The sequence below is a fragment of the Apaloderma vittatum genome, unplaced genomic scaffold (assembly GCF_000703405.1).
Source record: "Apaloderma vittatum isolate BGI_N311 unplaced genomic scaffold, ASM70340v1 scaffold10657, whole genome shotgun sequence".
NCBI classification, from domain to species: Eukaryota; Metazoa; Chordata; class Aves; order Trogoniformes; family Trogonidae; genus Apaloderma; species Apaloderma vittatum.
Window position 1 is genome coordinate 52,023 of NW_009727830.1, and position 25,285 is coordinate 77,307.

At 44.3% G+C, this 25,285-nt stretch overlaps 1 protein-coding gene across 1 annotated transcript; it reads right to left on the bottom strand.

Moving 5' to 3' along the window:
- Positions 1 to 359: 359 nt before the first annotated feature.
- ALG9 (ALG9, alpha-1,2-mannosyltransferase) lies at positions 360 to 25,128 on the bottom strand (the record flags this gene model as incomplete). The annotated part of the gene is given in 14 exon segments (XM_009873831.1): positions 360 to 623; positions 8,779 to 8,909; positions 12,488 to 12,617; positions 12,885 to 13,032; positions 13,723 to 13,852; positions 16,175 to 16,329; positions 18,148 to 18,270; positions 19,923 to 20,028; positions 20,159 to 20,246; positions 20,613 to 20,748; positions 21,724 to 21,812; positions 23,637 to 23,702; positions 24,657 to 24,802; positions 24,990 to 25,128. Coding segments are annotated over 14 exon segments (1,711 nt in total), but the record flags the coding sequence as incomplete, so codon positions are not given.
- Positions 25,129 to 25,285: the final 157 nt, after the last annotated feature.

Here is a 25,285-nt window from a genome sequence, read left to right on the forward strand (position 1 = left end):
AAAAACCCCTAAACATTGTTACCTGAAAAAAGATCTGTAGGAGAAGGTGAGATCTACTTAAGCAGGTGAGGACAGTGGAGGGAGTAAGAGGCAGGAGAGAGAAACAGAGGCTGAGCTGGATTTTCTCAGTGCCACATTGCAACCTGGAGGAGAATCTCATACCGTCATTCCTTTTTTCCCCACGTTTTTCTCTTCTCTAGTGTGATGGATAATAACACAGGGAGCAGCAGGGATAATACACTCGTAGGTGGTTGCTGGATTTTCAAATGGTTTCTTACCGATATGTTCTCTGTAGACAGAGCAGAGACGTGACACAGAACTGAAAGCAGATGATGCACCCTTTTTACAGCTGAAACCTGGCAGAGTGAAATCACTTCATGGTAAATATTTATTAGTGAATCTTACAAGCACAATCTTTCTAAAAAGGAACTGAAGATGGCTTAGGCAGCTGTCCAAAAGTGTCAGCAGATGCTTTTGGTTTTGTTGCCCAGGTGTGTTGCTAGGCTCCCATTTTTTTCTTGGTTTGCTTCGACCTCCGGGATTTCAGAATGGTATAGTTTGCATACCACGTGTACTGTTCTGAGAGAAGAGGGACGTAGAATGCACGCAGCAGCTTTGAGGACCTGAAACCAGAAAGCAAAACTGAATCACCTTTAAAACGCTCATTTGTTCATATTTTCAAAATGATACAAATGAGGCTCTGCAAAAGCTGGTTAGTCAGTGACATGAGGAATACCAACGGCTCAGGTATGTGAAGCCCAGTCCCATTTTCTTCTTGTCAATGGGGCCAAAGCTGGTTTGTGCCAGCATCACCAGTTTAAGAGCAGCAGCCTGCCCAGTTCTTCAGCACGCCTGCTATCCATTCCAGTAGGATTAAGGGAGCAAGAGGGCCGAAAGGTGTTGTAATTACTGAAAGAAACTTAGATTCTGGATATCACCGTCCAAAAAACTCACAGTACAGCCCTGTCGGCCTTTGCTATCATACAGACAGGCCTGTGAAGGTGAAGGATAACGAGGCGGCATTTAGCTCCTGGCATCTTTTCTAGCCAATCTTTCTGGCCACCTATTCCTCCACGCCTGTTCAAAGGTCAGACAGAAGCTTTGATGGGCACTGGCATTCTGAAGATTTGCTCTTGTGCTGATCTTCTGTTGAGGGTATTGAATTAAAGAGGGATGGACTGCTCTGAAGCCTACAAGGCAGTTTGCTGCAGGCTGCCAGCATTCACTCCATGCCCTGCTAGTGCTTGGAGCTGGCATTTCACAGCACTTTGCAACATTTGGACCAACTGAGTACTCAAGCATGAAGGGTTTAATGGCTGCACCAAATTAGTTGCTTTTGTTTGGTTGCTAATTGCTGGAGCTATGCTAGCTGAGCACATTTTAAATGCATGTATTCTCTTACTGAGCAAACTAGTAGTAAAATCCAGGTTTAAATGTGAAGCAAACAGACACAAAGTCCTTCCGCAGCAGCACTGAACCTTGCCAGAGGATTCATAAATTCGAGCAATTTATTGAAATCAGGGCTGGAGAAGAGTCTTGCTTCCTCAGCATGGAAGCTTATCTCTTCAAGACCGACTTGCTGGTAAACTATCAGCCTTGGACAGACATAAAAGTCTAACCCTACCCACATAAAGCTTGGAAAAGCAGCAGCAGCACTCAGGTTTCACCTGCAGCATGCTGAGTGGTCAGGGATGGTACACAGATCCAGCATGTACTTGCTGGGCCCTGCAAATCACACAGCTTTGGTAACACAGGGAAGGTTCTGGACATCCAGTTAAGTCACTTTTTCAGAAGAAAGATGAAGTGTGTTTTGTTTGCCTACTGTAAGGCAACACTGGCTACCTTTCAAAAACGCAGTCCAAAAAACAATGGCAGGAACTGCCTCTGTGAACTACAACTCCCTGGAGGCTCCTGGAGTTCTTAGACAGCCTTACTGTAATTCATACGAGAACAAGCAGCTCCCGATCTCCTGCAACTTAGAGGAAAAAGACCGTTCAGAAGACTGGTGATACCTACTTGCACTGGCATAGCACCACTCAGCAGCGAGGCCCTGTTAGGTAAGATGCCGTACACACAAGCACAAAGCAAGGCTTTTTTCAGCTGAAACGCTCCCTCCTTAGACAGACAAAATGACAGAGCAGTATTCTTCCCGCACTGGAGAGAGGAAACTGAGGCAGAAAGCAGTCTACTATCAAAGAGACTGAGCAAGTCCAAATTCCTAAAATTTACGAGTCCCGCTTCTAACTGTGAAACTGGCTCCTTTCAGCATCAGGCATCTTGTAAGGCTGCTTTTCGCCAAGCCACTCATCATGTCCTTTAGGATATAAAAACGCTGATTGCTTCACTTTGAAGAACGAAAAGCTCACTGATAATACTTAGGCCCTTCACAAATTGTAAAGCACGCAGCAAAGTTCTTCAATAAAAGAATCACTGGAAATGGTTGTTTTTTCTGAATTCCTGAGGTGCTGGAATTGGGAACATGTTCAAAGCAGAATCTCTTACTGGCAAATAACTAGGCAGAAGAGGGTAAATTTGGTGCATTCTGAATAAGGAATGTTTTTTGCAGCTGTCATTTCCTTGTGCCTGGAGATTGGAGGTCAGCCCTCCCTCCAGTAGAAGTCATCCCTTTGAATACAAGAGCTTGATTTTATGCTTCCATCTCTTGCAGTTAATGAATATCATGTCATTGCTGAACTTATTCTGGCATCTCCTCCTCTGAGCCTGACAACCCAGCCTTGCCACCACAGCTGCTCTCCATGAATGGTGTGGTTTCACTTCAATTCCCTTTGTCAAAGAAAAGAAAGAAAACCAAGAAAAAGCAACTGTGTTCAAGCTGCTTGGGATGCTGTTCAAAACAAGGAAATTGAAAAATAAGGTAGAGTAACCAGTTTGCTACTACTTTGTAAGAAATGGACAGAAACTAGCCCAATTCCCCAGAGCTCAGGGTGTGTGCTCGGGTTAAGACGAGGTGTAATTTGCTGAATTAGCCTCGTGTGGTTTAGCTGAGGGACAGACTGGAAGCCAGCACTTCCAGCTGAAGGCTGAGGTCCGGAGAATTCAGTCTGTAGCTTTCAGTTGCTCAGTCCAGATGTAGAGCTGACAGCAGTCAAACACCAGCACCCAGTTCACATCTTCCCCTAGACCTGGGTGCATCTACACGCTGACAACCTGCACAGGCCAGCACTGCACGATGCCGCGGGAGCCCAGCAATGGTGGAACCGATTGCTGGGGCAGCAGAACTAAGCGCCCGTGTTTATCCTCAGTGCTGGTGCTTCTCACAGCTCTGCAGAAACACCACGATCCTGTCTGTACTTCCTCTTCTTTGTATCTTTCATGAGAAAGAGGAGTTCGTGAGAAAGACTTCCTCTACTTTTTACTTGTTCGCATTCTGAGTTACAGACCCAATGCAGCTCACGTGACTGGGCTCACATGGTCTTCGTGGCATTTGCTTAGAATCAAAAGAGATCAAAAAAGGAGAGAGAGGAATAACTGATGGAAAAAAATACCGAGGGTGGAAAATGACAAGAAATGCAGAGCACAAAGACAGCTGCTCTTCCCACCACCGTGTATCCCATAATGCTAAGGCACTCATGACAAATAACAATACCGTGAATTGGTATATAAAGGCCACAGTTGATCTACATTCCTGTACTCCTCCCTCAAAACAGTAAATATACGCTCTTAGAGTGGAGAGCTGTAAATCTCATTTAGCACATTTGGTGCTAAGTATATTTTGTTCGATTACCTCCTGGACTTCAGGAGAAAGCAACTCCACAGTCCTGTTCTACTAACGCCAGGGGAGGCTCTTCTGGAACGGAAGCAAGGACTGCTCAGTGAGCACACTTCAGCTCCCCTTCCAAGCTCACAGACCGACATGGAACAGCAGCAGTCAAGTACAGGTAGTGGTGATACGTTCTTCTTCCTACTGAACTTCTTACCCCAGTGACAGCAAAATTCAGAAAGAAGCAGGAGAAGGAAGGACAGAAGGGAATGGCAGAAAGAAGAGGCAGGAGGAAGCTGAATCTCTGCCACATGGGCAAGAGGTAGTACCTTCTAGCTACGAGCATACACGGGAAGATCATGATCAAAGCTCTCTAATTCATGTTTGCACTTCCTCTAGGTGTTAAATTTTGAATCAACCACGCACCTAAAAAGAAGTTTAGCTACCTGTAAAACAAAAGTAGGGAAAATGTTTCATGTAACATGGTGGAAAGCACCATTAAAGGGAATGAGACAGTCTCTTATCAAACAAGGGTGCTGATATGCTAGAACAAGGGCACGAAAGCATTATTTTTGCACTAAAGTTTTTTTTTTTATAGCAAACCTAAGCGTTTGGAGCAAGCAGACAGCTCAGCCTAAAGAGCTGGAAAATATGTGCTCCTCAGTGGGGAACTGTAATATATTTCCCCTTTTCTGTGCCAGATTCAGAGTGCTCAGCCAATATAGAATTAAATGGACCTTGGCAAAGCAGCTTCCTGAGGAGCATAATTAGCTGGTGGCTTGGAGTGCTCTCTAATTCAATTAGCAGCACCATTTATCAGAGCCAGCTGAGATTTACATTTGCACTTGCTGACGTCAGTGTGAGACTTGCAGCGAGTCTCAGAAGCCTCCGGTTCAGAAGCGAACTGAACTGCTGGGGTCATTTATTTCCGAAGAGCAAGAGCTGGAGTTTGGGTTTGGGTGGGGAGGTATTTGATGTTTTTTTCACTATACAGCCATGGAGCTGCAGACCTAAAATCCACACTGGCAGCTTCCCTCACAGCTCAGCTCAAAGTGACACATCTTCTGTTCCTCCTTCCCTTTTATAGCGTTTTCACACTTCGTAGGTAGCAGGGGACATTTCCAAATCATTGTGTGGAAGCAGGTGCCAAATTCAAGAGATGTGTCATTCTGCTGAGCTGGGAAGGGAGGGAAGGTACATGCCCAGAAATGAAAGATGCCTAGATCATCGCAGTTCTTGAACCATCTTCACCAGCTCTACCCACACACTGCTGTGTCTGACCTGAGGAAGAACCCTCCCCACAGATCTACTAGCTCTGGGATCCTTTCAGGTTACCAATTTCTAGCACCTAACATGCTCTTACAGCTGTGTTACTGCTGCTCTCCTGCAGCTGAACTCCCCAGAACGATCAATTTCTCAACTCTTTAAGACAGCATGGCCTAGATTTGCCGTCTCAAAATAAAACAAAACAAAACCACAGATGTCTTTTTCCCGGGATTTCCATAGTTTCTCCGCTGTCAGGCCTGCCAACAACTTTGCGGACTGTGGAAGTACTTATTGCATCCCTGAAAAAGTCTCAGGGCATCACTGATGTCCTCAGAGAACTTCCCAGCTGGATAGACTCACAAGTCTCAGCATCCTTCCTTTTAAGGCTCTGCAGCGCGCACTCTAGCAGGCTTGGTACTCTACAGACCGGGATAAGGACAGAAGCAAGCAAAGCAAGGGTTGACTAAAAGCAAGAGAGACTGCTGCAGCCACAGACACAAAGATGCACCAGTAGTACTTGCTTTGCAGGTGAGGTTTTCCAATCTCAACACAAGGACAGTAGTTAACGTCTGGGTTTGCAGCTTAAAAGAGACACTCACATCTCATTCAGTCGCTAGGTAGATCTGAAATTGCCACTAGCTAACTCATCTATCAGCTGCCAATCTACTGAGAATTTCTTGAGCCCTATTATTTTATGCAAGTTACAACTCAGTCATACTCTGGGGGGAAAAAAAAAAACCAAAGCCAAGAACAGTCTTATTTTAGAAATGCTATGACACACTCAGAGCAAGGAGCTCAACCGACCGATTATGAACGTTTGCCATAGGAAACTTTTATATGGATGCTGCAGCAAATTTCCAATGCCTGGATGCAAAACAATGCAAAGATATTTGCCTGCTGCCACTATTACGAAGTTGAAGCTCCTCACTCAAATTTAAATGTGATAGCTTTAAATGACTCACTGGCTAAAAACAGGGCAGATCAGACCTTTCATGGTTTGTTCTTTTTGCTCTTCACTGTACCATGAGTTGTCCTGGGAAGCAGTGCCTGGTGCTATGCATTTGTCCTGCCTAGGCAGGCCATGGTTCTTGGCTTCCTGTTCTTCTTCAGAGGGAACAGAAGATCCATCAGACAAGCAAGGTGACAAGATGGGGAGATGCTGCTGGTTCTCTTATCCCTCAGCACCAGTGATGCCCCCCAGGTAAGCACATGCCCTTCTGGTCCTTCACCAGCACCGTGCGCTCAAGCTGCCGCACCTGTGACTGCTGCAGGGACAGAGCCCAGCGCTCCAAACTGTGGGAGCTCTCAAGGTACTAACAGCAGGGATGGAAATCAGACCTGCTGCTATGGCAACCTGGCCTCCTCCGCCGGGGAAGGCACCACACCTCCCCTCTGCTCCAGCTGTGAGGCCTTGATAAGGAACAGCACGGGGAATTTCCACACAGCACAAGAAAGGGATCAGAGGAAGCTGACAGGCGACACCAGCAGGGCTAAGGATCTAACTGCCTGATCTACTCTTGAGACATGCTCTGCAAACCCTCTTGTATTCCAGTCTCCCACTAACGCAACAGCATCTTCTGTTAAGGAGGACACAGCAGCCAGAAAGATCCCCTTCCCTCCCCACCACCTTTAGGTGATCCGCTCTAAGGTTTTGGTGATTGCTTGGCCAGGGAGTACGCTTTCCTTTCGCCATCCCCCCTTTACATCTCGTCATTACCAGGGTCAGTATGCTCTGAAATTTCAGGATCTCTCAGTGACTCCCAGCTTCTCAGAACAAGCTTCTGCTCCGTGGTCAGATGCTTCCTCTGCCACAACAAGCCAAGCCATTACTTCGGTAGTGCCGCAGTAACAGCCACGTGCGCTCTCCCTTCACAAAACAGACACAAAGGAACACACACACACAATTCGACGTCCCTGTACTGTATGGATTACTAGAGTTTGGCTGCAGGCTTGCAGAAACACTTAGCCAACAAGAAACATAAAGCTTGGGAATCTATCTGGAGTCTAAATTATCTAATTTGAACACACAGTATCATATATGATATGATATATCAAATCAAAATGCACAGATTTTCACTGCCAAGCATGGGAGGAAGTTGCCAGCCTCAGTCTGGCAGGAAGTACTTTGACAGCATTTCCCCTAGAAGCAACAGCACATCTACCTGTGTATTCAGCCAAATGCCTGAGAAGCCAGCCAGGTATTTATGCTTGGCAGGACGCAGGAGGTTAGCTGTAAATAAGGAAATTCCCTAATGCTATCCATTTCCCCCAATAGGAAGGAGGGCAAAAAAGAACAAAGAAAAATGTCAGAGCGACTCATACAGAAAGAGCATCAAAGCACTGAAGAGAGTGACAAGGACTCAGCTCAGTGCTGAGGGATGTATTTAGCTCTAGCTCAACTCCTTGCACTGATTCCAGTCAGCACTGCAGGCTGCAGTAAGGTCAGGACTGTGGTAGCATCAGATATGCAGGAAACCTTGCAGGACAAATCCCCAGCCAAGTCAGGAATGAACAAAAAACCTGGGTGAAAGTCTGGGTGGAATCGAAACACCTGTGTCCATCTTGTGGCAAGGCCTACAGCTGCAGACTCGACTCCGTGCACAAAAGGAGCAGACACACTGTGCTGTTGCTCCCAGACAGGTGCTGGTTTGTATGTAGCAGGGCACAGCCTCTAAGGGAAATATAAAGGGGTTGAGAAAAGAGAGCAGTCGTACGCCTCTCATGAGCTCTAAGCACAAGTTCAGAGGCTACGGGTGGGTGCTGAAAGCGCAATAATGGAAAAAGCCCCATGCCACAGACAAAGCCTTCCTCTACCAAAGATCTCCTGATATGGAGAATCCAGGACGTTCTGGAGACGTCTGTGGGAAGTACAGCCATACCAGAAGAATTCACTTTGCTTTCATTCGGCAGGCGAGCACCTCAGCAGCAGGCAGCCGCTACCTCTGAAAGCACTGCCAGCAAATTCCATCCCCAGAGTTGGCCCACGGTATGTTAAAGGCTCATTTGGAGCTGACTCGCTGCCTCTGACTTCAAAGGACTTTAGATGAGGTCCAAACAATCAAGGCTTGGCTGTTCAGCAGAGGATAGCAAGATAGATCAGCCTTAAAACCACATGAAAGTGTCTCCAAAGCAAAAAAATCACGTTAGGGTTAAACGCTCTGCACAAGCAGTCCTTTGCAAAACTCTTATGCAGATGCTCCTGTTGTCTCATTAATAAGACTCATTGGCCACCACATTCTCCCTTCCTAAAGTCCTCCCTGAATGTAAGAGCCGGTCTCTCAGAAAATATAGTTCATGAAAGACTTTGCCAAGAAAACTTGTTTGTGTCAGCAAGACAGGAACATCCATCAGAGCAGTCCTGGGAGTTTCTCTAACATTACCACTCTTTCTCATTGTTCAAACACTTCTACCAGCCTCCCTCCCCAGAGGGCCGTTACTAGGAAGTAACAAGGTCTCACATAGAAAATAGGAGGGCACTGAACTCTATGTTAGTTTTTCACAGAGATTTTTCCAGTCAGCCTCTCTGTCCTGTTATGACACTACATGATGAGAGCTCTTAGCTAGCTTTACCCTCTAAAGCAACATAGTTCATAAATATTGCAAGTAAAAGTTTGACAAAGGTTCCACTGTAGCCAGCACGCTGCCTTAACTGAAAACTGGATTTCAAGCTGGCATTTCACAATGTATCTTTCTTCGCTGTACGTAGCTACTTTTGCAAGCAGACAACTGAACAGAATCAGTTCACAGACCTGCCAGCCTTTCTCCCTCCATTTCAAACGTGTAAAACATACCTGGAAGCATCTAGGAATGGCTTGTAGGCAATGGTTACCCACTCTTCTTTGTGGGAGGAATATCTCGGCTCCCTTGGAGTTTCAGCTGCTGTATCCAAGTCTACCAGATAGTGGCATTTGGAAATGTCAATCTGCAGAAAAACAGACATTCTTGTAGGCTTCTAATTGTATGTGTTCATTTATACAGGCTATTATCAATGAGAAGGGGGATAAACGTCTAGCAATAGGTGAAATGCTTCATGCAGGATACAGGGTGAAAAATCTTGAATGTTTTCAAGTAAAATCTTCATGGGGGAATACAAGTTACAGCTACTACTCTGGTGACAGAAGGAGAGTCCTAGGGCCCCTCTCTGAGGAAGTACTGCTGCCAGTTCTCTCCTGAAGAACCGTCAAGTCACAGAGCTAGCTAGATTTGAGGTGGCAGAACCAATTCTGCTGATGTTTTTCCTGGTGGTTGTCACACACATAAAAATTGTCTCTCAGCTGGTGACACAAACTCTTGGTCCTTGTTCATCCCGAAGGGACTCTGAAGAGACTGTTCAGTGGGCAGGCTACAGGGGAGTACTTGCAAGGTCAGATCATCAGCGACCGTTGTAAAATGTGTGTATCTCATCAAGGCAAAAATAAAAGGTAATGTGTAACGACCAGGTGTTTCCAAGAGGACATGAATTTCCTGAGAGTCACCACCTAAGTTTGCCACATTGAAAAGATGGAGAAAAAGGCAGAGCAGCTAAAGCTGGACTGGTCAAATGAAGCACTAAGGCCCCTTAAACCAAGGCTGCAAAAGCTCTACCCATCAGTTACCTTAAGTGCAGGAAATCGAGACTGTGCAGGGTGACCATGTCTTATTCTGTCAGACTCCCTCAAACTCTTCCTTGAGGAATCTCACATAACAGATTACCCTCCCAAAAAGTTTTATTGCAAACTTCCTTGGACACGCTTGAATTCACTTTTCTGAAGTACCTTTGGGGTTTACTGTAACAATTTAGGCTGAAAACAATTTAATTAGGTGGATATCAGATGGCTCTGTGGCATCACAACTGAGTGGTAAATGAAATTACACCACGGGAAACTCTGCTGAGGAGAACGTTATATCCAAGAAGAACATTCCAGGCGCTTTGAGCGGTTCTGGCTCATTAGCAAAAAGACTTCCCAAACCACTAACAAAATTGTTCTGTAAGCGATGTGGAATCACTCAGAGAAAGTAAAGTTACAGCCTCAAGCACTAACACTGATCTCACTTGTCTCATTCTAAATGCTCCCCTAAAAGGGCTGGCACTTCCAAGGTGTGTCAATTATCTGCCAGATGAAAGACAGATTTTCAAGTAGAGCACTGATACAAGTTACACTGAGGCTAAGGAAAATATTCACCCTGGTCAAAGGGCCAGCACAGCACCTATGCATTTACTTGGGGATTTACACAAGACCTACACGTCACACAGACCTTGGAACGTTTCTTTGTAGAAAGATGTCTTAGTGAACAGAGCTGGAAGGAATTTATATTACATCCTATCCTCTTCTGTTCTCCTTTCCTTTGCCTTCTCCCACTCTTTTTTATTCGGTGAAACCACTACGCTACGTGGTGTAGAACTGCACTTGATTACATCCTGAGTAAGAGGAGTGGGCACAGCACAGTCCAGAGACGAAGCTAAGGGCACAGCCTGCTGGCGTGCTGCGGCAGCCACATCTCTCTCGCTGGTCTCTGGGCAGATGTTAGCCTGGCCATGCAGAGCACAGGAGCTCACCTGGTTTACCAGAGATCAAGTTCAATTGTTCTGATTAATTATTTTACAGAGATGTTTCACTGATCACTCAAACAGACATTTCAGAAATGAAACCAAGCTTCAGGTGGTACCTACGGTTCAAAACAGAGCTAAGGGGAGTTGGAAAAGAAGTGAAAATAAATTGGTTAAAAAAATCTTCCTCTGAAGCCAGGAGTTCTTAACAGTTTCAGCTTTTAGGCCTAATCTACTGTTCCCACTTGGATCCATTTTTGTAAAAATAATATTCCTTATCTCTTTCTTCGCAGTTTCAGAGACAAATGCGTCTCCCCAGTAGGACAGGTACAAGGCAACTGCTGTTCAACATGATTAAGGTAGGAAGAATTGCAAAACAAAAAGATCACATCATTTTCTACAGTGTCTCATAGCAACAGAAACACCCAAGATTTACTCTTCAATTTCCAAGCAGAGCAGCAATAGATACTTACACCTGAAAGGGAGAGACCACTCCCGTTATTTGTTTTAAGCTGCCATGGCTCAGATGATCCTTCTGACCCATTTGTTTTCTCTCCCTTAAATGGCCAACACACTCATGCTATTTAGATTTATTTGCTATGATGGTCCTTCCGTGCTTGCTAACTTAAAAAAAAAAATTAATCTCTGTATGCTTGCACTTGTAAGCTCACTCAGGTTGAGAAAAGGTCTTGTTCTCTTGGTATTATCAGCAGGTCAGAAGCCAAAGTTTTAAAACCCCATTTAAACATCTCATTTAGTAGCTAATTTCTGATGTCCTAGGCCCTTTTGCTTGCATGAGAATTAACAAAATTGTAGGGTGACACTGAAACAAAAGTATGTTTTGCTCCATTAGTCGCAGGCTGTGCATCAGCCAGCTGTCTGTGCTAAAAATACACCCCAGTTGAAGTTTTTGTAAATTGAATGCACTGCAGCAGACAGCTTCTCTCAGGTGGCAACACGCCTCCTTCCTGTTTCCAGTAACTACATAACGAGGCTCAAAATAAGAGCTTTAAGCCAGAAGGCTGATCCCTGCTTTTACCACACAGTTTGCTCCTGCGTTATAGTACGGCCTTGCACGCACTTGTGTGAGCAGACACAAGTGCTGGAGTCACGTGGAACAGGACTAAGGCACATAAACAAGCGTATGGCTACTGTCCTCAGCCAGGACAGACCCCCTCATGTAAACCACAGACCTGGTCCATCACATGGGAGTGCGTCCTACCCACTGATGGCCACACCAAAACCACCCTCCCAGGCGCTAAGAGAGAATGAACAAAGCACTGCGCAGTTCTGGGCACTTCCTCTCGTTAGGACAAAAAGGAAAGTGTGACTAAATATCTAGTGCATTGCAAAGAATATTTAGTGCACTGCTCATATTTAACTTGCTAAATAATTTTAAAGAAGTTAAGTGACACTGTTTCTAAACTATCCATGTGTACACTGGTTTTGTTTAGCTAACGCAATACAAACAGGGAAAGTAACAAATTCATAATACCAGTATATATTTTCTTAATAGATTCCCATTGAAACCACTGTTTTGTTTCAATGAATTTGCAAATTAAGTTTCTCCTTCTCAGCTGCAAATACAAATACATTCATATTTTAAAATAAAGGAAAGTGCAAAGGAAAGTTTCAATCCCTGCTCGGTGACAAACATTTTCTATGGTGGATTATAAACTCCTTATCCAGTTCACATTCCTGTTAATCCCAGTAACACATACTAAACCCAAAACTGCAGTAACTAGCAATTATTACTTCTTCTGCCTATTATTATGTCTTTAAATGACAGACGAAATTTCAACAGGAACCACTTGCATAAACGGGAAAATTTCCAAGTGCTGAAGAAAGCCTGTTTTTGTTCTGTAACTTGTGTAATCCCCAGGAAACAAAATGGGGAGACTCAATCAAAAGCATTATATGAATAAAAATAATACAATGAGGTAAGGAGAAGAAAAGAGGAACATAATCCTTACATATCGAGATGGCTCCTCCTTGTTTTGGTCATTCATGTCAGTGGGAATGATTCGCGTAGCCAACGGTCCCTTGGCAAACGGTTTTGGTAACTGGCCCCTGAATTCTGACAGGATGAACTGGAGCTGCCAACTGCAGAGAACAGTGTCAGAAAGCCCAGCAGGGAAACGCAGGAGCTAGTAACATCTTCCGTCAAGAACACCAAAGCATAACGAAGGACATTTCACTGCCACACGCCAAATTTTCAGAGGCTTGGGGCTAACATAATTTGCTGACAACAAACTTCAGAATTTTTTGGTTTGGATGTCAACCGAGATAAAAGGTCTTGAAGGTTACTCTTCTAAATACTTCTTATGAGAGGATCCCTCCTTATGAATCTCACCAAATTGTACAACGTACCTATCTGGCAGGAGAAAGCTGCTTGGAAATCTGTGCCACTCCTTTCCCACACAGACATTAACCGGCCTCCCCTCTGGCACCGTGTGAATACTTGGGTCAGTGGCAATTCTGTGGAACTCTGGGTACAGGTCCAGGGGCCCATGGTAGCCTAGAGAAGGCAGAAAGTTGTAAGTAAGGCTCAAGTAGGTGATCTTTACAAGACTACTTTTGAAAGTCTGCAGAAAACAGGTCACATGTAACTTTTAAACTGGTAACTTATCGAATAAATTAATTGGTCTATGCTATGAAGTGTCTGGATTTCAAAGCTCGCCCTCCTTTTAGAAGTGCTACCACCTTCACTCACATCTTCCTGTTCTGACTGTCACTGGCTACCATCAAGCAAAAGAATACTGATGAGTTGGGAAGGTTCACTGCATGGCTCCAACTGAAGAAAGTACTCAAGGACACATGCATCTGCTGACAAGTTTTACACAGGAAAATGTTTTCCCAAGTGGGCTCATATGTTTGAAGGTTAAAATATCTGCTTTAATTCTAGTCTGGTTTTGTATCAGCACAGTTACACTGGCTGAAGGTGAAGGGCAGCAGATTTTTAGCTAATATACCTCGAGCGACACATTCATATGTACATCTGTGAATGTGCATGTACACACACAGACACATAATTCATTAGTGGTGACCATCAGAACTTACTCCTTTCGCCGCAACAATGCCACCTAAACTTGCGGATGTCATTGTTGACACAAAGCATTGTTGTCACAAAGCAGCACAACTTTGGCATGCCTGAAGACTTTCCAAAACGAGTATCCAGGAAAGCACAGAACAAGTCTAAAATACCAACCTCTGAATAAGGCAACAGAGCGTGACAGTGACAAAAGGCCAAAGAGAAAGACAGTCCCCAGAGCCAGCCAGTTGGAGGAGACCGTGTAGTGTTCCAGGCGGTAGCGCTGGAATATGAAATGGTAACATTTCTGAGGAAAGATTTAAAAAAAAATATTAAATTAGTCAAACTCTGATATGTTTAGCAAAATTCTATTTTTCATGGGGGCTTACAACAGTGCCTGAATCTCCCATCAGATATTTGGTCCTCTTTTTTTCATTCAGACCCATAAAAAAAAATGAAGAGAAACTCACACGATTCAGTGACGTTTCTTAACTGATAACCTGGGGTATTTAAAGACGTTTGCTGCTCTTTTCCCCAAGAAGGCCTCCAGCCAAACTGCAAAGTGCTCTCTACCAGGGCTCCAGCTTAGTTGTCCCTTCAGACCCTTCCGTAGAACCTCCCTACACAGAGTGGCCTCATTTTCACTGCTGGACTGACTTTTTCTCTAGCAGTTCCACGACACAGATTTACTGACTGACCAAAGGCTGCTGACCCTGTGTGCACAAACTACTTTGAAGCGGATAAAGGAACAAACAGAATCACAGAACGTTAGAGGTTGGAAGGCACCTCGAAAGATCGTCTAAGTCCAACCCCCCTGCAAAGCAGGATGACCTAGAGTAGGTCACACAGGAACGCTTCCAGGCGGGTTCTGAATGTCTCCAGAGGAGATTCTACAACCTCTCTGAGCAGCCTGTTCCAGTGCTCTGTCACCCTCACAGGGAAAAAGTTTTTCCTAACACAGAGTGTATTCTGCATTCACTTTTAAACACAAGCCACTTTGAAATTTAAGCTTTTCTAATTCAGAAGCCTTTCTGGGAATACCCAGGAAGAACAACATCCAATACTCGGCTTGGTCCCTCCTTCCTGCTCTGCCTTTCTGCAGGAGTGATTATTTACTTCCTCTCCTAACCTGGTTTCTGTTCCCCTTGTCTTGTTTGCATTTTTCCTCATAACAGCCAGAACTATGTGGTTTGGAGGAGCAGACTCTGATAAGCTTGTACTACTAGTGGGCAATCAGTTCTAAATTCTCCGATGGATGCTGAATATCGGACAAAATGTCAAACAGCATTAAGATATGCAGGACGGAAATATAGACTAGATTTTTCCTAATGGCACGTTAGGCAAAGGCCCTAAACCGTTGCCCTCTGATGAATGTTCTGCCAGCATGTAGTAGGAATTCTCAGTCAGAGCCATAAAACCGTTGCCATTACAGAGCTTGATCTTGTACGAATGCAAGAACTCCAGCTTAGCACTGCAGTGACAGATCAACAGTCAGAATAGCAACGGACCAGGGGAAGAGCAAGAGTGATTTCAGGGGTGCAGGCAGTGCTGCTGGGGAGCCCAGGACAAGAAGAGCCAGCGAGGCGTGTGTAGCAGGACACAGCAGTAATAGCAGAATGAGGCTAAACAGCTGGAACAGACTGCAACAGGGACTACTGCCTGCACCTCTGCCTCTTCACAGAGAAAAGATGAATAATCTTGAGCCTTAGGAATGTTTACATGCATCTATTTTAGTGCTTTGCTCTGTGAAGTGTTTCAAGTGCTATTTACCAAACACACAATTTTGGGCTCTTCCAAACGTCCAACCCAGTTTCCCAACGCCTAAACAAGACTACTTTTCCTTTTTCAAATCAGTGAAGGATTCCTAGCAGAAGACAGCAAAATGCATTTCCTGCACACACATTCCTGCCCCTTAGAGCTTGCAGAACAGCAGGCAAAGGAGGCACAATGCTTAAAGGAGGTTCCTAATCCTCATGACATCTCCTGGATGTTGTGTTGTATTTGTACAACAACATCACAAGCGCTCCATATGAGAAATTCCCACTTGGGATAGGAGAACAATTCAAAGTAATCATGAGATAATCAGTGGCAAGGAAATATTCTCAACCATTTAACCCTTCACAAAATCCCAAATAAGCTTTTAATGCGATCACCTTATAAAGCCATGAAAATTGATCTCTTTCTGCTGGGCTGTTAAGCAGTCTGTAAGTCCAAGATTATCAGTTGAGCTCATTCTGTATGACACTCAGGAGGGAAAACTCAAATATTTTTTGTTTTTACGTCACATCTTACAGAGGACTAATGGATTTCTACACACTCTCTCAATCAACCTGTACAGGTAGATTATGGTTTAACTTGTGAAATCAGTAACACATACATTTCAGAACAGCTGTGCAGTTTGTTTCCAGAATCTCAACACCTGTCCATGAAATGTGGTTCAAAAATGAAAACTACAATGGCTAACAGATTAGTTACGCACAGGACAGTCCTGAACTGTGTAAACACTGTAGATTGTACCACAGACACAGATGTTTCCAAACTTTGAGAAGCAAAGCTGAAGAAGACAGCTAGCAGTTACGCTTCCTAAAGGTATGAGCTTGTTAAAAACACCGGTTCCACTAAAACTTACCTGAAGAGCAGACAGAGCCACAGCACCACTCAGGCAGATGAGGGGATAGATGGGAAAGAGAAACCTTTCTTCTTTGTGGGACTGACTGAAGAAAATCATGATCCAAATGTACATAGGAGCTAGCGTCAGCCAGTAGGGACGGCCCAGATTCTGAACTGAAACAAAGTCAGCAAATTAATAATATAGGGCTGAGGTGTTTTATCCTATTCCCTCTCTTGCACAATGGTATCTCACATTCAAAAGCCCATTCTTCACACCCAAACTATTGCCTTCAGACACAAACACACCACATTCTAAGCAGCCATGTTGCTAAAATCCAGGTAACACGTCCAAACAGTCAGTATGGCATTTTAATCACATAGTTTTTTTATACTCTGACAATACCAACAACCTACCAGGCTTTCGAAATCCAAAAGCAGAAAACAAGGAACTGCATTAGTGAATCCAAGCAAGAGACAAAACCGATCAAGAATTGCAATGACCAAACAGGCAATCAGAAGCAGCAGAACTGGGTGTTATGCTACACATACAAAGATCAGAAAGGATCTCCTCTGGACCTACTCTTCCACTTACAAACGGTTTCCACAACCTTCATTGCTTCATTAAAAAAATAACAGCATGAGAGGTCTCTCAGGCACCTTCTGCTTAACAGAGGAAATAACTGATTCAAAAATAACAACAATTACCCTGAATTTTAGTCACACTGAGGAGGGTTCTACAATGCATGACAATTTTTAGTCCCTTTTCTGCACCCTTGAAACTCCCAACAGCAGGGTTAAGCAATTAAACTAAAGGCATTTCACAGAAAATAAGAACAAAGCACTTGGCAGAACTGCTCCTGCTGTAGAGTACAAGAACAAGTGAACAGCAGGAAATCTTGCATTTACAGGATCTCCTACTGAGCTTTTACTGGTTTCTGACAGCATGTCAGTCATATGCAAGGAACAGATAGAAGCAAATACCCATTGACACACGTTTTCAAGTAAGGATTACGATGTTCTTGTTTCTTGTAATCAGAGACCTAACTGGAGTGATGAATCTGGAGGCTGCTGCTGATGCCTTATGAGTCTTCCTCAGAAAAATCACAGAGAAGAATTCACACTTCCTCAACACCTTTTTTTCTCTGTAGTCACTTGCCAAATGTCATGTGTTTTAACTGACGTAATTTTATTTAAGCAAAAGCTCAATACAGAGTAGGGAATATTCTAGTTTCTCCCTTCTCTGCTCTCAGTAAACCCACCTATATGGGGGCACTTCCCAAAGCACAGGGGTAGCAAGACTGTTCAGAGCTCAGTGCTGCAAGTTGAAGAGTCCAGGTTCAATCTCAACATGGGCAGCAGCAGTAGAGACCAGAGGATGCCCTCACGTAGGCTGAGCCCCAACAATCAAACAGAAAATAACAACTCTGCTCTCTCAAGCTGCTGCAGCAAACACTCTGGCAGTGGTATAAAAAGTAACAATGGAAGAGCCAGCAAAAGGTTCCCCAGATAACTCTAACAGCTACCGCTCCCAGCTGCAGATACGATGGAAACAACAATCAGTACATAGCTTCTCTCCCCTTTAAGATTTCTGATGGGCTATTTCCAATCCATTTGCATGTCTGGCTGAAGGCTACAATTTAAGCTCACTCTAGGTATAGATACTTCACATTGTTCTTCCTAAGGTGTAGGCAAGGAACATGGGAACCATCCATAGAGAAAAACATGCTTCTGCTCTTTCACAGTCGGCACCTAAGCAGATGCACCTCACTGCATGTTCTTTCTACGCAGCAACTTCATTGCGGGGTCAATACTGAACCGAGTAATGAGCTCCAGGCATTCTCCTATTATTTTAAAGACTTTCCCTGAACCTAGTTTCACTTCCAATAAAGGGGAGCTGCTCTTTGGCAAGTAAGCTCTGCCTTTAGTAACAAGGTTGAGATCCAGACTGTCTGTGCTTGGCTCTTACAGCTGTCTTGCCTGTCTTGCACTCACCATGAAATTTCTGAAGCAGACACTCCATGAGACAGGTCAGCGGCAGCACAAGCAGCGCCAAAACAAATACCACATTGAAATTCAGAAAGCCATTGATGAAATAGAAGGACCAGGGTTCTGTACCTAAAGGATGAGAAAAAGATACAAAAGTTTATAAATACAAGCACGTATGAGATCAAGATGTAACCCCAGCTTTGCTCTTTCTCTGCCTGACACAGACTGAGATAATCAGCAGCAGACATCAATTCACTGTGATTATCCAAAAGTGACGCATTGCTAAAGACAAAAAAAAATCTTGAAAACAAATTAAAATCAAACCTTGTCTCTAGAACTCCAATCTGCAGACAAAAGAAAAAACACTCTGGTGCTTATACTGAAGATAAAATGGGTTGATGATTCTGCAACCTCCAGCAGTTCCTATTCCCATCATGTGAATGTTGGGAAATCCCAGCTCCGAAGCCAAAAGGACTGGCCAGTTTTTCATCTCCTCCAGCAGTGTTATTTTTCCCAAGTGGTTTGAAGCTTTCTAAACACACAGTGTTGTCCTGGCCACATTGCATTAAAGAGCAATTTCAAGCAGGCTCTTTTACACTAGCCTGAGGATGTTATACGAATGCCACTAAGAATAAAACACTTCAGAATAGACTGGTCCCTGGAGGCTTCTGGAAACAACTCATGCACCAGTGTGGAAAAGGTAAGGCACAAGCCCGTGCCAAAACCTGTCAGAGACAGAGCCTGGAGTTTACTTAGAGAAAATTCACAGCAAGAGTCTTCAGAGCCTTCCTGCAGAGATGAAAAACCATGGCAAAGCCACTGTTCCCCTGCTGTGCCACAGCACAAGTAACAAATCGCCACTCAGCACCACCCAAAACACCCTTCAAATGAATCAACGTGTATGGCCTGCAGGGCACTGCCCGAGAAAGCCTTGCTAAAGGCAACTCACCATTGCTAAATGCCTCCTAGAACATCTTGACAGGGCTTAAACAGATGATTGAGATGACACAAGGACTCTGCACGCTAAGCTCCCTGAAGTCTCTGCCAACCCCTCTGAATCCCTGCTAGAAATACAATGCTACTTTTCTACTCTTCAGCTCTAGAAATATATGCTATGAACAACTTTGTGAAGAGCAGCTCCCAAACAAACACAGCATTGTCATCAAGGTTCAGAGCTCAGATTAAAGTCACACAGTTGTGGCCAGTACGAGGGTACCCCTCATCACAGAGATCTGCCTGAGGATTAGAAGCCTCTATTGTAACCTCAGATCCCGCTTGCCAGCAAAGCCCAGGCCATACATTGCCAAGAAGCAAGGACATACCCAAGGCACAGTATGGACTCAGGAGGTCTGCAGAGACCCGACGTGAAGTAAAAGAACTATGGATTCTGCAGTTCCCCACTTTCCCAAGGTTCTGCACCCTGACTGTGACAAAGAGCCAAGAACTCGGGATAAAGCTTACAAACACACACACGGATCACTTGGGCCCACTGCACTTGCGTAGCATCCAGACATGTTTGCTACTAACAGTTCTGCTGTCACACAGAGACAGCTCAACGACACTTTACGGAACTTGAGCGAACAAACCCAGCTTAGTACTGACAGCATGGCAAAATCCTGCAGATTCCCAGCTCAAGGGAGGCATCCTGTGTCACAAAGCTGGCACTGCAGCCCTTCAGAGGTCGGAAAAACAACTGGCAATCAAGACCAGGTGGATCACAGTATCAAGACAGTAGCAAGGAAACCATCGATTCCCTTCATGCCTCGCTCTCCTAAACTCACCATAGAGATCAGGTCCGTGAGATGTGAAGACATTGTATAAAACAATGTTGAGAGGTGCAACTACCAGCTTCCCATAGTAATAGCTGTCCACAACCACCAATGGCACCTGGAAGAAAGCAGCTGTTATTTAAAGTGCCAGAAGCTGGACTGCCCAAAAGCTCCATCTGATTTTCTTAATGGAACCCTTCTACTGCAAGTCCAAGCCTTTACCTCTTTGCATTGTTAGAGGCACTTACCAAAAACAGGATCAATGACACCACACACCAGTTTAGGAAACTTTTCCACCTCCGCTTCAGTATCAACAAGTCAAAGGCAATAGGGAGCCTGAAAGAGAGACCAGGTATCAACTGGAGACTGTCTTTCCCCACTGCAGGTTCTTCTGCTCCTTCAAAATAAGCAGGGCAGTAGCTGGCAGAGAAACATGACTTCATCGGGCTCTATTTCTACTCCGTATTTCAGTCATCCAACTCAGGTTTTACTTTCAGTATAGTAGAGTCAGGAAATCTTCCCAATCTACGTTCTTCAAAAGCAAAGAGATCAGGCTATGGAAGATGTAGCAATGATCCTAGACTTGGCTGACAGCTCAGTCTCTGCTAGTTTCTTCCTCCTGCTCTCCAGCCTCTACCTTCTCCCAAACCAGGTAAGAAACCTTTGACAAAGTGCAAAACTCCCGCGCCCTGCTCTCCTTACCCAAGAGCTGCACTGAAGGGCCAGGCCAGAAGGGCTCCAGCAGCCACTCCCAGCACTGCTACAGAGGTCTTGTCCATATACCAGCCAGTCATGGCAATCACCGTGGTGTACATGCAGAAACTGCTTGGGAGAAAAGCTGCAACACAAAGAAAGGAAGCAGTTAGCACAGCCTTCCCGCAGCAGGAGAACTGCAGGAGGCCAAGGTAAGGCTAATCATTTCTCATTCTTTTCATTGGAGCTGGGATGCTATACTGGGCACTCATTTCAGCAAAAGCTAAAAAAAGAGGATTTGTCTTCTTGTTCTGAGTATGAAGGCCTCTTTCCTCAGTGGCACTCAGCAGTGGTAACCAGCTGACAGCACGCACAGTTACCACCTGTAACACTTACTGCACTCTCTATATTCTGCTGGGCTGGAAAAAAATTAAACGAACCTGCTCAAGTGGCAGCAGAAAATGTGAGCTGACTGTGTAGAGTTTCTGAAATAACTGAGCAGAGACTGGTAGGAAGTAAGTGAAGAATGAGGAGACCCCATGACACTGCAAACACAATACAAGTCCTTTTCCCACTCACCATAACCAATAAAGGGTAAAATATTAAATCTCTGCATTCCTAAGTTGTAGTATTTCCTTTTAAGTTTCTGTATGCACACGATACAGAAAACCTTTGCTCCAAGTCTCTCTTTGCACTTTACTCAACACCTACAGCAGGTGTTTTAGAAGTTTTAGAGTGGTTGGCTAGGCAAAGGGGTACAGCCAGTCACAGCAGAGAGGACACAAAAGCAAATGACAGTATGACCCTCCTTCCCTGGATTAAAATATGTTGAAGGAAGGTAGGCCAAGACCCTGCTTAAAAGGCATGGCCCACTGAAGAGAGACTGGAGGCTGCAAACAGACATGCCCTGGAAATGGAAACATACAAGACAGCGATGGTGGGAACACAATTTGAATCAACACTTACTCTATCATCACAGTGCCATGAGAAACATCTGCAGCAGAATGCAACGAACAATTGCTAGAGAGACTTTTTAGTGCTGTGGATTTTCTTCTCTCTGGGCCTGTCGTAGGTTTCTATGAACAAAGTATTTGTTAGTGTCATTGTTAAGCAAACTGACCTGCAGATGAGCAAAACATCCCAGTGCTGAGTACTAAGAAGGCCAACATCAGCCGGCTCACATGAAGCCCAAACTTCTTGCATACAGCCCTGAGGAAGGAAGAGAAAATTAGATACCACAGAAAATACCCTCAGTACAAAAAAGAACAGTATCCAATGCACACAGAATCACAAACAATCCATGGGGCAACCTCAGAGCTTTAAGGTGAGTGATTCTCATTACTCAGCTGCTGAAGACAACCTGAAGAGCAGCATGATTGCCTCTGGCCTGGGATTTCATACCCTCCTAAGTTACACTAGTGTAAAACTTTACAAAAGACTTTGTCTCTACCAGTGTGAGGTGCACTCATCCAAATCTCAGGAATTTAGGGAGTCTGCAATGCTGTAGCAATATCAGGCTAAAACTGTCACAAAACCTTGTTAAAACCAGACTACCACCAACAGAAAGGTCCTGCAGGGTAATACTTGGACAGCCACAAATGAAGAGGCAGCAGGTAAAAATAAAAATCCAGCTTAGAGGAGGTAATTGTATGTTCAGGCTACTGCTTTAAGTGGATAAAAACATGAAACCCCGTAGGGGAAGAGAGTTAGAAGAAAGGCTGATGGATTATCTCTCCTACTCATATGCAGGAGGACAGTCACTCATTGTTAAATGAAGTTCAAAGGAACAGTGGGAACTCCCACAACTCAGAAATGATTATGGATCCAGGAAGGACTGCAGCTTAATGTTGTTTGGCATGTAGGGTGGGTAGTTGATGCAATAGGTGTGGAGTAATACTTGGACAGCCACAAATGAAGAGGCAGCAGGTAAAAATAAAAATCCAGCTTAGAGGAGGTAATTGTATGTTCAGGCTACTGCTTTAAGTGGATAAAACCACCACTGGCAGATAACATTACAGAGAGCACCAGTCAAAGTATTCCAGTAACACTAACTGTAAGTAAACACAGCACCACTCGCTCTGCTCCAGCAGAGTTCAGTTTACAGCACTCCCACACTGCTTGCTGCTATCAGTTAGAAAAGGAAGGTGTAGTCAACAAAATGCTGCAGCGGAGATGTGGCTGACAGATCTGAGAACACAATTTTGTCCTAACAGTGGAATTCAGACCAATACTTCATTAAGTTATCACGAGAACACATATTTTCAAGGTTCACTGTGAAGTAGCCCAATTTACCAGGCACATCTACACAGAACACCAAAGCATATTTCCTGTGGCAATAATTTAACATGTTACTCACATTCGTCCAAATTATTCAATTTAGACAGTTTCTAAGTAGCCCAATTTACCAGGCACATCTACACAGAACACCAAAGCATATTTCCTGTGGCAATAATTTAACATGTTACTCACATTCGTCCAAATTATTCAATTTAGACAGTTTCTAAAGGCCAACCGAAAAGTCATGCAGGGTAATACTTGGAAAGCCACAAATGAAGAGGCAGCAGGTAAAAACAAAAATCCAGCTTAGAGAAGATAATTGTCTGTTTGAGCTATTGCTTTAAGTAGATAAAAACACCTCTGGCAGATAACATTACAGAGAGCAACAATCACAGACACAGACAGAGTCAGAACAAGGTTTGCAACGAAGCTTGTGCAGCTATTATCAACAAGACAGTCCCAAGAACAAAAGTTCTGAACAAAATGAGGTGAGTTTAGTGTGGAGAAGCACACACGAACTCCGAGATGGTGGAAAACGGAATTCGCTTTATTGCAAACAGGCACACATCTTTATACTTATTAGCAAGAAGCACTATTTGTGGGTTACAAACAAGAGATTCAAGGTTCACTGTGAGGTAGCTCAATTTATCTGGCATATCTACACACGAGTTTCGGAGCATGTTTCCTGTGGCACTAACTTAACATGTTACTCACATTGCTCCAAATTATTCAATTTAGACAGTTTCTAAAACTCCCTTGTAGAAGTAGAGTTCACAAATGCAGCTCAGGAAGGCCAGGGAGAATCAGAGGAAATAGAAGAACCTAGAAGAGAAAGAGAGAGTCTGAACAAGGCTTGCAGTGAAGCTTGTGTACCTATTATCAACAAGACAGTCCCAAGAACAAAAGTTCTGAACAAAATGAGATGAGTTTAGCAGTGGTGAAGGAAGTGATTTGGCAGACCTAGGTCCCACACCAAGGGATACTGAAGGTCCCCTGAGCTCGAGGCCTAACCCTCAAACACTCAAGTCCTTTACAACACACAAACGAACACAGTCCACACCAAGGGATACTGAAGATCCCCTGAGTTCGAGGCCTAATCCTCAAACACTGAAGTCCTTTACAACACAGAACATCCCCTGAGCTCGAGGCCTAACCCTGTAACACTGAAGTCCTTTACAACACAGAAACGAACACAGTCCACTGCCTCACCAGAACTATCCCTCTCTTGTTTTCTGTTGTGCAGAAATATGGCAAGTATGGCAATGGATACCCAAGCAGAATGCATATTCAGCGCTTTTTCTTCTACCTTTCTGAGGTCAGTTTGCAATACCCTTTGCAAAACATGGATTTATTTTTTGTAGCTTGTTGAAAAAATAAATCAAAGCATCAGGGTGAAACTCACAGGGGTGAATGAGAGCCTGTGGCTGCCAGTCAGGGTGAAAGTCACAGAGGTGAATGAGAGCCTGTGGCTGCCAAATAACTGTCCCCAGGCCTGCGCACACTCAAAAGGCCAAAGAGCTCCCAGCCCCACTGCAATAGCTTCTCGACCAAACCGGAGCCTGAGAGCATTTCCCTGCAACTTCCCAACCACTTTTCCTTGGACCTTGTTGAGTCAGCTTACAAAGCCTTGCAAATCCTTACAGGGAGGCTAGCGTTTGTAAACACCAAACTAGGGGTTTGTAAACACACAAAAAAGTAATTTTGTTACCTCAAACAACAAAGCAGCTGTTTGAAATAAACTAAACGTGCATTTATTCATCACAAAAGCTTTCACACATCTGATTTACCTTGTTGGTTGGTAGCACTCTGGCATGGAACAAAGCTGGTAAGGCATGAGGCCACAGGTAAGCGTAAGAGCGGATGGCATAGGCTGGAGAGTATTCCCATGTCTGAAACCCCTTTCCATAAACGAGGTAGTGTGTCTACAACGGAGATTAAATAAATAAGCATTGCACAGCGTAGACAGTTTTACATTTCTTATCTCTGAATTACTGAATAAGAAAATTTCTCTTTGAAACACAGAGATTAGCACAGGGTTCTAGATACACCTGCATTTGCACAGGCCAATTACAAATTCCCAAGTATCTCCAAGGAGAGAAAGCCACTTACAGGCTCCCAGTAGTTAAAGGTCTCATCACAATCAGAGATGTTGCTTAGGAGAGCTGCACAGAACCTGGCTGAGATGAGACACTTGAAAGCCGTTGATCCTTCAGAGGCCCAGATTTGTCCTGCTTTGCTCCCAGATTGCCTAATCCAAAGAAAAACACAAGGGCCCAAATTTGTCCTGCTTTGCTCCCAGATGACCTAGTCCAAAGAAAAACACCAATATGCACGAAAAAGGCTCAGTAACAAAATCAAGGTTAGCACTGTGACGCTAAGCACAGAACTGACAAGTGTATTTGCAC